Raw genomic sequence first — 18,353 nt, 5'->3', positions numbered from 1 at the left:
TTCATTGGAGTCCACCTGTGGTAAATTCAATTGATTGGACATGATTCGGAAAGGCACACACCAGTTTATATTAGGTCTCACAGCTGACAATGCATATCAGAGCAAAAACCAAGCCATGAGGTCAAAGTAACTGCCTGCAGTGCTGTGATGGTAGTCCTTCTGGAAGTTTCTCCCATCTACACACAGGATCTCTGGAGCTCAGCGAGAGTGACCATCGGGTTCTTGGTCACCTATTACCAAGGCCCTTCTCCCCCGATTGCTCAGGTTGGCCGGGCGGCCAGCTCTAGGAAGAGTCCTGGTTGTTCCAAACTTCTTCCATTTAAGAATCATGGAGGCCACTGTGCTCTTGGGAACCTTCAATGGATCAAAAATTTTTTTGTAGGCTTCCCCAGATCTGTGCCTCGACACTCCTGTCTCTGAGCTCTGCAGGAAGTTCGTTCGACCTCATGGCTTGGTTTTTGCTCTGATATGCATTGTCAGCTGTGAGACCTCATATAGACAGGTGTGTGCCTTTCCAAATCATGTCCAATCAATTGAATTTACAACAGTTGGACTCCAATCAAGGTGCAGAAACATCTCAAAGATGATCAAGAGAAATGGGAGGCACCTGAGCTAAATTTCAAGTGTCATAGCAAAGGGTCTGAATACTTATGTAAATGTGATATTTCAGTTTTTCATTTTTAATAAATTGGCAAAACTTTCTAAAATCCTGTTTTCTCTTTGTCATTATGGGGTATTGAGTGTAGATTGATGAGGGAAAAAATGAATTTAAACGATTTCAGCATAAGGCTGCAACATAACAAAATGTGAAAAAAGTTAAGGAGTCTGAATACTTTCTGAATGCACTGTATTACTATAACTACCAACGGTACCCGCCCTATGGGCGGGGCTTCAATTGGGAGGCCCAAATGAAAAGGCAAGATATCAGAAATTGAAGGCTTTTTTATTTTAAACGATTCATATAAACATCCGTTGAATCATATCACACGCAAATCATCAAAATCTAAACAGTACATGGCGCCGATTTTGAAAAAAGATTGAATTCTGCAAAACGGAAGGGGCCGCTGCACGTCTTTCTCAGTCGCACGTTTGTGTGAAGAGTGTGTGCCAAATCTGTAACACGGAAGCGGCCGCTACACCTGTTTCTCAGTCGCTTTGCACACGCTGCCATGTTACTTCGGAGCCACACATTTATATAGAAAGAGTTCGTCAGGAGTCGATCTACTCTCTCCTGGTACGTGGAATAAACAGTATTTGTAGAATGTCAACAAAAGCCACATCACTGTTTATATCGGTAAATATTATTCCATCGTGTTTGGAAAAACTGGAAAATTGGATAAATTGGAAAAACAATATAGCCTATTTTATTCCCAGGGGTCCCAGGAATACCCACCCAAAATATCGTTGCGATCGGTTGAGCCGATTTTGCGGTACATTCGAACGGACGGACGGACATTTGGTGAATTATAGTAAGATATGTGAACTGCAATTGCATATCAACAGGACAACGTGTATTACCACCTATCTAAAGGTTATTATAAAGGAGGTGGTGTTTATGTGTCTGACAACCTCAAAGCAACACGGAAATTCACGTGGGTCTTAATACTGTTGTCTTCAGTCAGAATGAACTCGCAACCTCCAGAATACCAATACAGTCTTTTATACAATACAACTATACACAAAAGGTGGTAGTCCGAAATGACAGAGTAAGGTAACCTTTTGAATTTAGAAAGGCGACTACGAGTTTTATTTCCCTCGATGTCATCCTTGATTATACGTCATCCTTGATTATACGTCATCCCTGACTAACCTCATGTATTTGGAATACCTTCGTTCATCAAAATGTCAACTTTGCATTTCCTCCATCAGGCAGAAGGACTACCAAGAACATATTCCAAGGCTTTGCTTATTGATCAAAGAGAAGGGCAAGTCACACAAGAAGAGCTGCAGTTCACCTTTCCCGATGACGTTGTGGAGGGTAGTGAGAAAGTCTCTATCTCTGTTGTAGGTAATTCCTTTTATTTTATTTTCACTTGACAAGAGAAGTTTTCATCAATGAAATTTCAACGATGGCACTCGAATGATAAACACAACTTTACATTGAAACTGCTGTCGAGGTTCATAAAAGGGTAAAGATCGAAACCTCATCATGCTTCCACCTATCATCATACTAAAATACACCATATGGTGTCTCTGTCTGTCTATCTGTCTGGCTCTGATTATTTGACCACCATACATTCTGCCGATACTTATCCAATCTCAACCAAACTTGACAGGATGACGAAGGGTTACACAATAAAGGTTGTAGCGCATTCATTTGCCCTCCTCCCCAAGGGGGTTTTCTCCCCCGAGCGGGGTTTCCAGCCATTGACGTCAATGGGGTTGCATGTTGAGGTGTATATCCATGTTAAGTTAGCTTTATCGTGGTGTTTTTCCAAGGCCGCTTCTTACAATAAAACGAACGATAATAGCATAATATTAATGTCATTACAAAACAATATTAATACCAATATTATCCCACCTCCCCAAGGTGTTTTTCCCCCTTGAACAAACGTAGAGTCAACGTTTATAAATAGCTTATCATGGCGTTTTCGTGGGAGCAACGGCCTCTACCAGAAGTAAAAATATTATAAACCACAAACACATATGATTAGCTTTTTAAACAGTCACAAGTGCTGTTTATAACATTAAACAAAGAAATTTAGAGTAATCCGGACATCAGTCTATGCTTATCACGTTGACTAATGCACCTGATCGAAGATCTACTGTAGTCTATATGCCCCACAAAGGTTAATAAAATGACCCTTCCAGCCAAACGTGGAGTTCTTCCAAGACGTCTTTCATGGTGTTTTCCCAAGCCACTTCTCATTACAAAGGTAACTAGAAAGAGCAATCAGATTGCTGACCCTCGCCAGGCTGTGTTTTCAGTGGTTTTTAAGGCTTTTGTGCTAAAACAGATATGGCGGCCGAACCACGTGACTGATGACGTAATCATTATTTATTTTTTTCTCCACAAATTTATGCCTACATGACGCTCAAGAAATTTCATTTTGATCAAATGAAGTTTTGTACTTGTCGAATTATGACATCATAATGGAGTCACCTATGACATCATCATTAACATGTTTATTCCCCATGGAGAGTTCTTTACAATGAGCCATGTCTTAATTTTTTTTATATTCAGCACTTTCGGAGATAGAGGTGCAAAGTTTTTCGGTTTTTCCAAGATGGCGTCCAAACCACGTGATCGATGACGTCATAGTTATCATAAAAAAATTATACCGGTGGAGTTGCACCTATGGTGAAAATTTCCTGTCAATTGGACCAACGGTTGCAGAGGAAATCATATTTATTCTGTGCGGACAAACAAACAGACAAACAAATGAAAAATCAGTCAGAGACCGAGAACTTGCCGGAATGTACTTTTTTATCGGCCATGTTGGACAAATATGGCGGCCGAACCACATGTCCGATGACATCATCATTTGCTTTTTAAACTAATTTATTCTGAGATTATGCTCAAGAAATTTCATCTTGATCAGATGAAGTTTTGTTGTAGTCGAATTATGACGTCATAATGGAGGCACCTATGACATCATCATTAACATATTTTATTCCCCATGGAGAGTTCTTTACAATGAGCCATGTCTTAATTTTTTCTATTCAGCACTTTCGGAGATATAGAGGTGCAAATTTTTTCGGTTTTTCCAAGATGGCGGCCGAACCACGTGACCAATGACGTCATCATTTTTTTTTTCTCCACTGGTTTATGCTGACATGGCGCTCAAGAAATTGCATCTTGATTGGATGAAGTTTTGTACTTGTCAAATTATCAAATTATGACGTCATAATGGAGGCCTTGGGCCGAGAGAGTTAAAAATTGGGCACAGTCTATTCCAGGGAAAGACAAATATGTGTGTAAAGTTTGGCGATTCTATGTGCAACGATGTAGACGTAGTGCTGCACACAAACAGACAGACAGACAAACAGACAAACCAACCGATCAACATACTTGCCGGAATCTTTTCCGGCAAGTATCAAACAAATGGATTCAAATGGAATACCCTCTCCTCTGGCGAGGGAAACAAGTATCTTTTGCATATTTCTGAATTGTAAGTGCAATTTGTATGTAAAACGGGAATGTCACTCGGTAGAGAGTATACCTCTGCCAGGCTGAACAGTTTACGTTTGCATCCCACTGATAGGCTGGATCTGTATTAGGACCTTTACTTAAATCTACTCTGCTTGTTCTTGCCACCTACCAAACTCATCCACTAAGACTAAGTGTTGGCATGAACCATCCACAACCTTTTCAGTCATGACTCATCCACAATCATTTTTGACCCCATCTCTCAATGGTGAAGAATCACTTTTAAAATTTTCGTATCTGGAAACGATCTTCACCAAAACTTTCGGTTATACCTAACCTGTACACCAAGGTTCGTCCAAATCCGTCCATAACGTTTTGAGATATCCAGCTCACAGACAAACTGACAGTCCACCTTCTGTGACTGAGTTAATGACACGATACAATCATGCATTTTGAAATCTGAAAAGATAAACAAATATGGCCATCATGGGTTCCTAAAAATGTTTAAATCAGGTTTAAGTTGAAATGTGTTTTGGATGACAATGCCCACTAAAGCACCTTAAAACAAAATATGGCAAGTATAATATCCAGTCAACTGTTGAACCCAACAACCACACCCATACCACTTTTTATTATTTGGATACAATGTCGAGCCTTGTGGAACAGCTAGAACATTGAAGAAGAGATCATGACGTAACAGCAAAAATAACAGTTTAGAGAGAGAAAGAGAAAAGAGAAATTGAATTTGCAACACCATTTATTTCACAAAAATAAACCAGGCCAAGTCAAATTTTACCGGAGAGAAAATAGAAAAAAACAACACTTCTTAATGTAGTTATTAGAAAAGAAAGACCAAATTCAATTCATTCACAACACATAAGGCTTCATTAATACACCATTTGCACTCAGAGTTTGACATTTTCATTCGCCACATAATAATCAAACTCTAACCTTATTCTTGCAGACACCAGCCCTTTAAACATGGGAACAAAATCAAACCCATGCCCATTATCAATTTTAATTTTCCTTGATTTATAAATTGCATATTTTGCTACAGCAGCTAAGACGTTTAGGAGAACACCAGAGTCCTTGCCGGAGGGTCTGAAAGGTACACCAAAAATAAAAGAATGTGAAGTGAAAGGAAAAGACAACTGATCAAAAAGGTGTGAGAATAGAGAAAAGAGGTATGTCTTTCACATTTCACATAGGCATGAAAGAGATCCTCCTCCTGTTCACAGAAGGGGCATGTTACCGGTACTGGACTATCAAGGTGATTAACAAAGGTGTTCGCAGGGAGAGCCCAATGTGCCAGTCTCCACTGGATATCTGCTAGGAACCCATAGATAGGTAGTTTGTACATATTAGGCCACGGTAGCGTGGCAGGAGAACCTGGCCCTCACCTTTCTGAACAAGGCCACTCTTGTTACTCCGGAGAAGGGTGAGGCTTGGTTTTCTCGAAGGAGCTTGTGAATACCCGCCTTTGTTGCCAAATGAAAACGAGAGACAAGTTCACCATTTGACTGGAGAGTTGGGAGCACCTTAATTTCAGGGAAGTACAGCCGAAAATCCTCGACATTGTTGACACCTTCCCAGCCAATATTTAACTCCTTAAACTTCCTCTTGACGATGCGTATAATTTGGCTGACAACACGCACAGACCTTAAACCAAGAATGGTTGCCACCCTGCCAGCAGAGATCCATTTTGTCCCAGTGTATCCCTCAGGTCACAAACTTTGCCAACTCCTCCTTCAGTAAATTTCCGAATCAAAGTCGGACTGTGAGGAGTGAATTGAAAAAACCCGTTATAGAAAATAGGTTCTTGGACAAACATCCGGCAATTATAAGCCTCAAGGCAACGATGAACCAGAAAGCCTTTCCAAACTTTCAGCAAACCCTGATAAAAAATTGGGATTGAAACTAAGCTGACACAGTCAAGGTTCAACAAGAACAGGTGCCGATCATAACACAGGCCTCCCGATTGTTGCAGCAAAAAAGCGCAAATGGGTGCCAAGGCAGCTCTTCAGCATACAACAGACATTGCACAGACTGCAGGCGAAAAGCCATAAGCTGAGTGGACACATGCACAATTCCATGTCCACCCTCCTTCCGAGGATGGTACAGTATATGAGGCCAAAGCCAGTGGTATCCATTCCACAAGAAATTTATCAAGACCCGCTGGATAGCCTGAATCGACTCCTTGGGTGGCTGCAAGGCAATTCGTTTATGCTATAATCTTGCTGCTATCAAGTTATTTATGACAAGAGTGCAGCCTTTATAAGAAAGAGATCGCAGCAGTCCTTCCCATCGTTTCAACTGGTGTTTAATTTGTTCAATCATTCCTTCCCAGTTCTTCATTTCTACTTCCCGGTTGCCGAGATAGACGCCAAGATATTTGACCCCATCTGTTTTCCATTCTAAATTATGTGGGAGTGACGGTGGCAGTGTTAAAGAAAGGTTATCTGAACCGTACCATTAGGCTACACTCTATCTCCAATTTACTTCACCGGAAGAGGCCGCAGAGTAATCTTTAAGGCAACGCTGCACTGCAGCAACACTACTTGGGCCTTTCATCAGGATGCAAACATCATCAGCATAAGCTGTGACCACAAATCTTGAACTAACTACAGTTCCCACATCCTGAGTTATTCGCTGCCTGATGGATGCTAAGAGCAGTTCAAGGGCAATTATATACAGAAGTCCAGAAAGAGGACAACCTTGACAGATACCCCGTCAGAAAGGAAAGGGAGAACATAAACCGTTGTTTACTTTCATCATACAGAAGGTATTAGTGTATAAAAGCTTGACACAGGAGATGAAAATTCTGCCAAACCCCATCCGCTCCAGAACAGAAAACAAATATGTGTGATCAACCTGATCAAAAGCCTTTGTTTGATCAAGAAACAACAACCCAAAACTGGCACACAAGACTTATTACAAGAAACAATATCCCTTATCAAAAATATATTATCATAAATTGACCTCCCTGGTACACAGTAGGTCTGGTCAGGGTGCACAATAGAGCTGATCACAGTTCCCAGACGGTTTGCTAAAACCTTCGACAAAATCTTGTAATCCATGCACAGCAATGAGACAGGCTGCCAGTTCTCAACTAGTTGAGTGTCCCCAGCCTTTGGCAACAGGCACATGACTGCTCTTCTGCATGACAGGGAAAGTTCTCCAACATGAAGGCATTCATCAAATACCTCAAGTAGGTCAGGTCCCACAAGGTTCCAAAAAGTCTTATAGAACTTTCCGGACAAACAATCAATCCCAGAGGCTTTACCATCCTCCAAGCTCCGCATAGCAGTTTCAAGCTCAGCAGCCGAAACTGACATGTTCAGTGTGCGTTACTGGTCCTCCTCAAGTCTCGGAAGCCCAGTAGTCAGCTCCTGCAAGGTCTCATTACTAATGCTCTGGGGGGAGTACAAGTTTGTATAAAAACCCTTCAAAACAGACTTGATCTCCTGTTGGGAGGTCACTATTGACCCATTAGCAGCACGTAGCCTGTGAATCTGTTGTGATTTTTTAACAGAATTCTCCAAACTAAAAAATTCCTAATTTGGCATATGCAACATTAAATAACTCATTCTCATGCGTACCAGGGTGCCCATTGCTTGCTGCCATACCAATTCAGTCAAGATTGCCTTTTTAGTCCACAACAGCCGGGCACCTGTAGTGTCTTTCCCAGCTCTATTAAGGTTTTGCTCCAAGGCTGCAATTTCAGCCTTTAATGAATCAATTGAGAGATTTTGCAATTTAGTGGTATAAAGACTATATTGTTGACAGAACGATTTGACCTGACCCTTTGTGAGGTCCCACCACAGTCGAAAGTTAGCATGCTCAAATTTGGAGGACCGAATTTTTTCCCACACGCTCGAAAAGAATCTTTGAATTTCATATCATTTAGCAGGTGGGTGTTGTGACCAATACACACTATACTACCACCTGAGGCCAGAGACAAATTAAAACCCATTGAAACCAGGTAATAGTATGTGAAACCAGTTGGGAGTATCTGGGTTGTGGCCATCACATTTAGCATTGGCTTATGAACGTAGAATCTATCTAGCCTTGCCATTGATATCCTCCCATCATGGCATCTCCACCATGTATAGCACCGTGAAGTTGGATGTTGCAACCTCCAAACATCTTTCAAATTATGATTCTTGATGATGTTCTCCAAAACCTTCGTAGAAGCCGGTTGAGGTTCATGACCAGTCCTGTCTACGGAAGGGTTGATAGTGCAATTGAAATCGCCAGCAATACAGATGAAAACAGTTGTATCTAGTCCTTTTACAAAGTCATGCAGAGTGGAAAAGAACACTCTTCTTTCCATGGGTTCACTCGGTGAATATACGTTCACAATGATGATCTTTTGTGTGTTGCAATAGAATTCCACTGCTATCAAATGTCCCTTATAAATTTCCTTAAAGACAATCTTCCGAGCTGGAATTCTATCATTTAAGGCGATGGCAACACCAGCTTTGGGTGTGGTAAAACCACTCAACCACCACTGCCCTTGATAAAGTTTACCCCATTCAGCAACCAGGGTGTTCGTAGCATGGGTCTCTTGTCTCAAGATGATGTCGGCTTTCACTCTCTCCATTGCCTGAATTGTCTGAATTTTTCATAAGGGGGTACAACCCCCATTGATATTCAGGGATGCAATACATACTGTATCTCTCGCATTGCCATTCTACAAAGGTAACTCACTCTCCGCTTGCAATTCTTTATTCGCCTTTGTAACCACTTTTCGAAGACGCTGAAATTGGGCCTCCGAGATTTCCCTTGGGTCATTTCTTTGCAAGATGGGTCTTGCAGCCCTGATGAAAGTTTTCACATCGGGAAAATGATCTTTGATTACTACATGGTGTTGCCTAAATGTCGCGTTTAAGAAACGGATGACGTTTTCCTTTGTTACTTCGATTTGTTCTTCTTCCTGATAATCGCTCACAGAAACAAGGCTTTGAGCTTTCTCATCCAGCTCCCTAACCACATCAACGTTGAAATTCCTTTGTTGTGTGTCAGGTGCTGGCACACCATCTGTGTCAACACTGCAGTTTTCTTGTTGCTCCTCCAGGGACACATCTGTACCACCGCTGTTGCTTATTATAGGTCTGTTTAAACCATCATCCTTGGTCGTTACAACAGGATGTGAGCAACAACCATTATCACTCAGAACCCGAGACTGCTCATTGTCACAAGTTACAATGGTTTGATCATCACAACCAATACTGGTGCTTTGGTTTTCTTCAACAAGAGCAAGGGGTGAAGTCCTACTCTCTTCTATTTCATCACCACCTTGCCCATCTTGCAAAGAATCATCAGGATAGTCTGAGATACTGTTTACTTGTATGAGTATCACTTTGCTACCTTTGTCTTCAACCTCGGCGCTCAAAAAGGTACGTTTCAAGTTCCTCTTAGCCTCGATGCCTTTCATCAATACTTCCTCATAAACCATATTATCTTGAGGTTGTAGCCTTTTGTCCACATCGACTGGATTCTCCGCTGCTGCACTGACCTCAGCAACACCACCACCATTTTCCACACCCTGGTCTTCTGGTGTGGATCTCTGTACCCCACCCAGCTCATTAACGGGGGGGCACTGCGTCAGTCACAGGAAAGGGCGACCCAGCTGCTGTAGCGTAAGTCTTCTTGGCGTCTGGACAATACTGCTTAGTGTGTCCGTGTGCTCCACATCCGTAGCAGATCAAGGTCTCGGTAGCCATGAAAATCCTATATTCATGCTCGCCTACTTTAAAGGTGTGGGAGGTGTTCAACTGCTTCGCTGCGTCTTTTAGTACAACAAAACAAAACCGTCTAAACGATTGTACGTGCTTCAATCTGTCGTTTCTCGTATGTAGAGGAACCCAAATGATCCGAGAGACGACAGTACCAAACTCACCTAGCTTGTGTAGGATTTCCTCGTTACCCAGAAAAGGCGGAACGTTGCTCAGAATGACTTTAACTGCCGGCGTGTCCATCGACGACACAGGAACAAACAGATCGTCTCCCAAGGTCAAACCATTCTGCACAACAATGTCGGCAAGACTTACTTGCGAAACAAACACCACAATTTTGTGATTCATACGGGACGCGGCAGGAATGTTACTCACGTCGATCAAATCCCCAAGCACGAGCAAAATGTCATCCATTTCAGCTCCCTCCAGCGGGACAAGGCACAGCCCATGCTTACGCGATAAACCCTCATCGGTAACACGATCGGCAGGCCTTTGGCTACTCCTATTAGCCATATCGTCAAAGGAGAAACGAAGCGAACTGTAAATAGATTTGTATAATCCTAAAGAAAAAGAAAAAAATGAATAGAAAAAATAATTACCGATAATAAATAATAACTAAAGCACGGTTTAAACCACGTTAGGAAAAAAAACTAGAGCTTCCAGGGAAGCAGAACTCAACTGAACTGACTGGACAACTTTAAAGTAGGTCAGTTGTCTGTACTATATTTGACTTAAATGAAAAGCCAACAACCTTGTGTAATAATTTTAAGGTCCTTGTATCCTTATACTTGTCCTTGTTTTACAATTGATACAATGTTACACTTTGCAACAATGTTGCAGAAATATAGTTGTGTAGGCGGCCATTTTGTGACAGATCGGGTTGACACGCGATAGCAACCTACCTTGTGTGGTAAGAGTCTCACACACCAAGTTTGATCAAAATCCATAAATATTTGTGGACGTTAAGGTCTTAACGTTGTTTCGGAGCTGAAAACAATATGGCGGCCTATGGCGGCCATTTTGTGACGGATCGGGTTGGAATGCAATAGCAACCTACCTTGTGTGGTTAGGGTTAAACATTCTAAGTTTGATCAAAATCTGTTAATATTTGTGGACACTAGAGTGTTAACGTCGTTTTCATGACCAAAAACAAAATGGTCGCCTAAGTCCGCCATTTTCCAACGGATCTGGCTGAAATGTAATACCAACCTGGTCCTTGGGGTAAGGATGCTGCATGTCAAGTTTGATCAGAATCGGTTGATATTTGTGGACGCTGGAGTGTTAACGTCGAAAAGTTAACGGACGACAGACGAAGACGACAGACGCCGGACGCCGGAGGGTTCAGTATGTGATGAACTAACGTCCAGTTGAATTTTAAAAAACCAATAAATGATGATTCAAAGAAAACAATCACAACAGTTGCACACGCATTTCCATTTCCATTTTTCCTCTTTTCCAAGATAGTGACCATACCACATCACCAATGACGTCATGGTTACCATTAAGAATTCTCCATTACAAGCTACTCCTATGGTGAATGTTCTGTGTCGATTGCTGAAGCGGTTGCTGAGAAAATTAATTTCAAAGCGAATAAAGGTGAAAAAGTGCGGGTGAAAGAAAAAATAAGAATAATCCGTACAAACGCAACTGGGTACCCTTTGTACCGTAATTATTGGAGATATTTAAAAGAATAAAATGTTAGCACAGTACAGTATTCATACATATGCTACACCAAAACCCTCCCCCACTTCCTATCCCAACACCATAATTTCATGCAATCATACATAATAAATAGATGGTCTTTCACATAGTATTGACCCCCTTTTATGAAGAATGATGATTTCTAATAATTCTCAATACTGACACTTGAAGGACAATCATTTCGTCCTTTTTGTGCTCATCAGGTGAAGCATGTTCTACGTTAAGATGATCATAAAGCGATCGAACCATGCTGGAATTATGACCACAGGACTCATTGTGTTGGAATACTCTTTTAGGTTTGTTGCACGGTGTAACTATTTCGATGATGGCCTCAAAAGGACTTTGATTAGATTGTGGTGAACAACCTGTTCGACTTGATCATCATGCTTGATGAATAAAGGGAAGCGCACTGTCAAAGTAATACCTTTTGGTATAATTATGTCTCCTGCCATTATTTGATAGGCTTATTGCTTCTTGGCCTAACTAACAGATACTCGACTTGTAATGTGCATCAAATATCTGGTGTAATGTTTTTAATTAAGTTTACATGTTTCCCATTACTCCCAACTGAGTCACATTCTCAGGAATAAATGACGCGCCTCTGTTGTTTTACCAGGAGACATAATGGGGCCTTCTATTGAAGGCCTGGACAGGCTGGTGCAAATGCCGTACGGCTGTGGAGAACAGAACATGATCAACTTTGCTCCAAACATTTATGTTCTGCAGTATATTGAAACCATCGAACAACCTACTGGACTATCAAATATCCGTCAGAAGGCGCTGTCCTACATGAATAGCGGTGAAATCATCACACGTTCCTTACAGAAATCTATATTGCACAACAACCTGCACAGAATAACAATTCCCCATGATGATTTGCATTTTGTTATTTGTTGCTTTTGTTAAATAGACAACGCTGTTTCAAAAAAAATTTTTTTCATGTTCCTTTTCAGGGTACCAGCGCCAGCTGACCTACCAACACAGAGATGGTTCCTTTAGTGCGTTTGGTGAATCGGATGAACGCGGGAGCACATGGTATGGGATAAGCATCTCCTGCCTATAAAGTTTCTCATTTAATCAAATATATGACTAGGACTAAGTCAATGGCGCGCGTTCTTCCCACCTAAAGCAAACTTGAAAGATGGCACAACGTTCCACCAGGAACAACCCAAACTCAAATTTCGAATTTAATTTTTTTTTCATTTTTTAAAACCCTGTGACCATAACCCAAAGCCCCCACCCACCCACTAGGCCATTAACCAGGGGTAAAATTTTAACACTTGTTCCATATTTCATACATCCCCCAGTGTTGATTACTTCGTTTCATTTATATATTAAAATGTGCCCTTCATTGCATTTTTGATATTTCACCTTTTGAGCCTGCCCCAGGGGGTAGGGCCAAATATGACCGCTCCGTAACTTCTTGCCATGTGGTGACTTGATCACAACTACCAAGTTTGGTGAATTTCTGCACAACCGTTTTGGAGGAGATCGTGTGGTGGACAGAAAGACAGACAGAGACAGACATAGCTTACAATGTCGCCTCGTTTTTTCAAAATGCTTGGGGATAAATATAATTGTATTTCATTTAAAACATCCCTGAGACTTACTTCATATTTAACCATCCAAATCAGAAGCAAATGCTTCCAAATCTTGTGTCCACAACCCCTCACTCTCAGTACACATCATTCCCTTTCGTACCAAACTGCTCCTGGACTCTTGTCTGAACTGAAAAGGTGTCTTTTGCACCTGAAAAGGTGGAGAAGGTTCTTTCCACCCTCGTATATACACAACTGGACTGGACGGCATCAGCTCATTTGTCCCAAAATCCTGCTCTGCTCTGCTCTACTAAAAAAACAAAAACGGATCCCCTTAACTACAGACCTATCAGCTTACTTCCAATCATCAGCAAGGTCATGGAATCCATCCTTTTCTCCAACGACTTCATCTCAGATCACCAATTTGGATTCAGACCAGGTTCCACAAGCTCTTCAATCTCATTCTCTCATGCAGGTCTTCAAGACAACTCTTTGCCACCATTGTCCCCAATACGAAACCATGATCTTTTCTATCTTTGTTAATCCGGTGTTTGTCATTGACTTCCGGTCCGGTCTGCGAGAGGACGCTGGCGTTATTTGTTCGCCGCTTCTCCGACTGGGTCATTGTATATAGTCTGCTTTTCTGGTGGCCGTGGCGGCTTTTTGGCCGTTGGGTCTGCTCTCTGCTCGGTCCCGGCTCTGCTCCCGGCTTTGCCTGCCCGGCTCTTCCACCGTTGCCTCAGGCCTGCTCCCGGGGCGTCTTACGCCTCTCCTACCCTTTGCTGTCTTGTTTGCGGCTGCGGTTGCGCGTGGACGAGAGCGGTTTGCTGCTGGAACACCACGAGGCCGGGGTGAGCAAGACGCCCGGTTTGCCGCTGCGGCCTTTGCTGTCTTGGTTTGCGGCTGCGGTCGTTTGCCGCTGCGGCCTTTGCTGTCTTGATTTGGCGGTCGTTTGCCGCTGCGGCCTTTGCTGTCTTGGTTTGCGGCTGCGGTCGTTTGCCGCTGCGGTCGTTGAGCCCGACCTGCACGTCCTTGGCCTTCACGTCCTGCACGTCCCGTACTGGCAAGGCCTGCTCGTCCTCCTCGGCCTTGGCCTCGTCCTCATCCCCTTCGCTCCTGCCTGGCATGGCTCTAAGGTACTCCGCCGCAAGGCTTCTTCTGCTCAACACTCACTCCACCCCATCATGCATCTCTGCAATCAAATACCACGGACTCCTGCGACGACCCAGATACATTCATAAAGGCTCCGGTTGCAAGTTTGTTTACTTACAAACAGGTCACTCCATTCCCGTACTCTGGTCAGCTCAGCGCACTCCCACTCATCGACTACGTCATCACAGCAACGCACACGATCGCGCCTCCTGTCTGCAAACCCTGGCAAAATCACCTGAGTTCATCCCCACCGTACAAAGCAACATGAAGCTCACTCTGTTCAATACCCGGTCCCTCAACAACAAAAGCCACATCCTGAACGACTACATTCTGGACAATAAACTGGACTTTCTCTGTCTCACTGAAACCTGGCAACAACCTCTGGACTACTTCTCACTCAACCTTACTACACCCAATGGATATTCAATGAATATTATTCATACATCAATAAACCACACTCGGAGGGCCGAGGTGGTGGAATTGCCGTAATTCACCGACAGGACATCAAGACCAGCCTCATCTCCATCTCATCTGCTCCATCATTTTAACACCTGGCTTTTAAACTCTCTGGTCACACACAGTCAGTCATGGCAGTCGTCTACCGCCCTCCCAAACCACACCCATCATTCCTGTCTGACCTCTCTTACTTTCTGACCCAGCTCTGTTCCTTCTCCCCCTCAATCCTCCTCCTCGGTGATTTCAATATCCACATGGACTCCACTGACTCCACAATAACCACTGACTTCACTGATTTACTCACCTGCTTTAACCTCACTCAACATGTCAACTTCCCTACCCATAACCGTGGTCACATTCTCGACCTTGTCTGCTCTACTGGACTAATTTTGCACCATCTCTCTAGCTCCGACCTCACCCTCTCTGACCACTTAGCCATCACTATGACCATCAACATCCCCACCCCAGCACCAAGGCATTATCGCATTATCAACTTCCATAAGCTAAACTCTTTCACCTACCTCATTCTCATCCACCCTCTCTGAAAAAATGTCCACTTCTCCTTTCGTTAACCTCCACACCCCTTCTGACCTCACTGACTACTACAACCACACTCTTTCCTTCTGCCTCGACCAGCTTGCGCCTATAAAAACCAAAACAGTTTCTTTCACCCATTCTGCTCCCTGGTTTACCCCTGAACTCCGCCTGATGAAAACTCGTGCTCGCCAACTTGAAAGACTCCGCAATAAAACAGGTCTCACAATTCACTCCCAAGCCTACAAGGACCACCTGCAGCACTACAAAGATGCCCTCCCCCGCACCCGCTCCGCCTACTACTCTCAAATTATCCATTCTGGCTCCGGAAACCCAAAAGCACTCTTCTCTACAATAAACAAACTCCTCAGCCCCCTGGACACCACCACCCAGTCATTCACAGTAGACAACTGCATCTCCTTCCTTTCATTCTTCCAAAGCAAAATTGACAACATCTACAACAGTTTAACCACAACCACACCTGCTCCCCCTCAAACCACCTGCCCCCCCCCCCTTATCCTGCCAACCCCTGTCTCAATTCTCCCCAGTCTCCCCTACTGACCTCTCTGAACTCCTCATAGGAATGAAAACTGCCACCTGCACTCTGGACCCCATCCCCTCCAGCTTTGTCAAGGCCTCCCTTCCTGCTCTCTCTCCACTTATCACTGCAACAATAAACTCCTCCCTGTCTACAGGCATCGTCCCACCATCCCTCAAAATTGCCTGTGTTACCCCCATTCTGAAAAAACCTGGACTCAACCCTGACACCCTAAATAACTTCAGACCCATCTCCAACCTACCCTTTCTGTCAAAAGTCTTGGAACGCGCTGTAGCCACTCAACTCAAACATCACCTCTCTGCCAATAACCTGTATGAAACATTCCAATCTGGATTCCGCCTCAACCACAGTACTGAAACTGCTCTCCTCAAAATCACCAACGACCTTCTCCTCTCCTCTGATGCCGGCAACCTCAACATTCTCATCCTCCTCGACCTCAGCGCTGCCTTTGACACCATCAATCACACCATCCTCCTCACCCGACTTGAAACCACCTTTAACATTACCGGCACTGCCCTCTCTTGGATCAAATCTTACCTCTCTGACAGACGCCAGTTCATCTCCATCAATAACTGCAAATCCCCCACTGCCCCCCTCCCCCAAGGTGTCCCCCAAGGTTCAGTTCTCGGCCCCCTCCTCTTCATCCTGTACCTGTCCCCCCTTGGTCACTTAATCCGCCGTCATGGTCTCCAATTCCACTGCTTCGCCGATGACATCCAGCTTTTCATCTCCACCAAGTCAATCTCCACCGCCACCCTCTCTATCCTGACAAACTGCATCACTGAAATAAAATCCTGGCTTCAAATCAACTTCCTCAAACTTAACTATGATAAATCTGAAATAATCATCATTGGCCCAAAAACGCTCACCAAATCCACCCATAACTTCGCCCTCAACATTAACGGTTTCCCAGTATCCACCTCCCCTCACATCAGGAATCTTGGCATCATCTTTGATTAAACCCTCTCCTTCGACAAATACACTAAACAAATCACAAAGACAACCTTCTTTCACCTGAAAAACATTGCCCGTCTCCATCCATCCCTCTCCTCCATGGCTGCAGAAACCCTCATCCACGCCTTCATCGCCTCCCGTCTGGACTACTGCAACAGCCTCCTCTATGGTTCACCCTCAATAATCATCAATAAACACCAATACATTCAGAACTCCGCTGCCCGTCTACTCACCCATTCCCGGACCCGTGACCACATCACCACCGTCCTTTATAAGCTTCACTGGCTCCCCATCCCCCAAAGAATCCAGTACAAAATCCTCCTCTTGACCTACAAAGCCCTCCATAACCTGGCCCCATCCTACCTGACTGACCTCCTCTCCAGACACTCCCACCCGCAACCTCCGCTCTGCTGGCGCCAACCTCCTGTCCCCCCCCCCCCCCCCATCCAGACCAAATTCAGATCCTGGGGGGACAGGGCCTTCTCCATCGCTGCTCCCACCCTCTGGAACTCACTACCTCACACCATCAGAGACTCCTCCTCACTCACCACATTCAAAACATCACTCAAGACCCACCTGTTCAACACTGCATTTAACATTTAACCCACAGCATTTAACCCCTGCCTATCTCTGCTCCTTCTCCTTCCTTTTGCTTTGATTATTTACCTATTTATTTTTGTCTTTTTGCACTTGTTTTTTGTACTCTGTCAAAGCGTCTTTGGGCTTCTTGAAAAGCGCTATATAAAATAAATGTATTATTATTATTATTATTATAATCCACCCCTCCCCCCAATCTCTCCCCCTTCCAAATTTCCAGTATTCCCTCCCAAGAGTGTCCTGTATCCATTTCATCAACTCTATGTGTCCTTACGGGGTCCTCATTCCTCCCTCCACCCACTGTTTGTCTAAGTCTGCCTCTATCTTAGCCTTCATCTCTGCTGTTCTCAACGATTCCTTTTCAACTGTTCCTTTTGTCCCCTCTCTTAACTGTTCCTTTAGTCTAGTTGTGTCCTGATCTGTTCAGTGTGCTAGTACCAGTTCTTCCAGAAGCCTAGACTAGGTATCCAAAAATAAAGAAAGCACAGCCTTCTCTTCATCTAGTGTTGGCCGACTATTCAGATTATATCATGGTCACGTGATCTCAGATGGAACACCCGGCTTAGCCTTCCACAGTGTGCTTTGTAATGCAGCTCACTCTGCTGGCACAACACCAGAACGGCACTTTTACTCAAATTAATTTCCACCAAACCATTGACCAGAACACTCCAACACATGCACCTTACCAGTTAAACTATCAACTTTGTTAAACTATCAAACTATCAACTATCAACTTGCTATCTTTATAAAAAACTCTCTTCCTCACTCGCCCTGCACTGCCCTCTCTCCACCTCACCCCCAGGAATACCTTTGGCTATGGCTTCCCCTTCGCTCCCACCTTTTGTTCATATGTGTGTTGTACCGTCCACCAAACAGTGATGACTCCATCTACATCTCGCTGTCTGATAATATGGACCAACCTCTATCTACCCATCCCAACTCTCTCTTCCTCATATGTGGTGATTTCAATTGTCACCATGCCAGTTGGCTGGGTGTGGGTACCTTTCTCACCAGCCATAGCTCTTCAGCAAAGG

At 43.7% G+C, this 18,353-nt stretch overlaps 1 protein-coding gene across 2 annotated transcripts in view; it reads left to right on the top strand.

The window, feature by feature from the left end:
* LOC137432558 (CD109 antigen) overlaps positions 1-18,353 on the top strand; it is a 166,083-nt gene that overhangs the window by 134,174 nt on the left and 13,556 nt on the right. For both annotated transcript variants that reach the window (XM_078783356.1, XM_078783357.1), the window contains exons 23-25: positions 1,870-2,008; positions 12,146-12,328; positions 12,483-12,564. In XM_078783356.1, coding sequence (XP_078639482.1) covers positions 1,870-2,008; positions 12,146-12,328; positions 12,483-12,564 — 404 coding nt within the window. The remainder of the gene's footprint in view (positions 1-1,869; positions 2,009-12,145; positions 12,329-12,482; positions 12,565-18,353) is intronic.

The sequence above is a fragment of the Myxine glutinosa genome, chromosome 8, assembly GCF_964187855.1.
Source record: "Myxine glutinosa chromosome 8, kmMyxGlut1.1, whole genome shotgun sequence".
Lineage (NCBI taxonomy): Eukaryota > Metazoa > Chordata > Myxini > Myxiniformes > Myxinidae > Myxine > Myxine glutinosa.
Note: the sequence above shows the minus strand (reverse complement) of the source record. Positions and strands in the feature narration are given on the sequence as shown.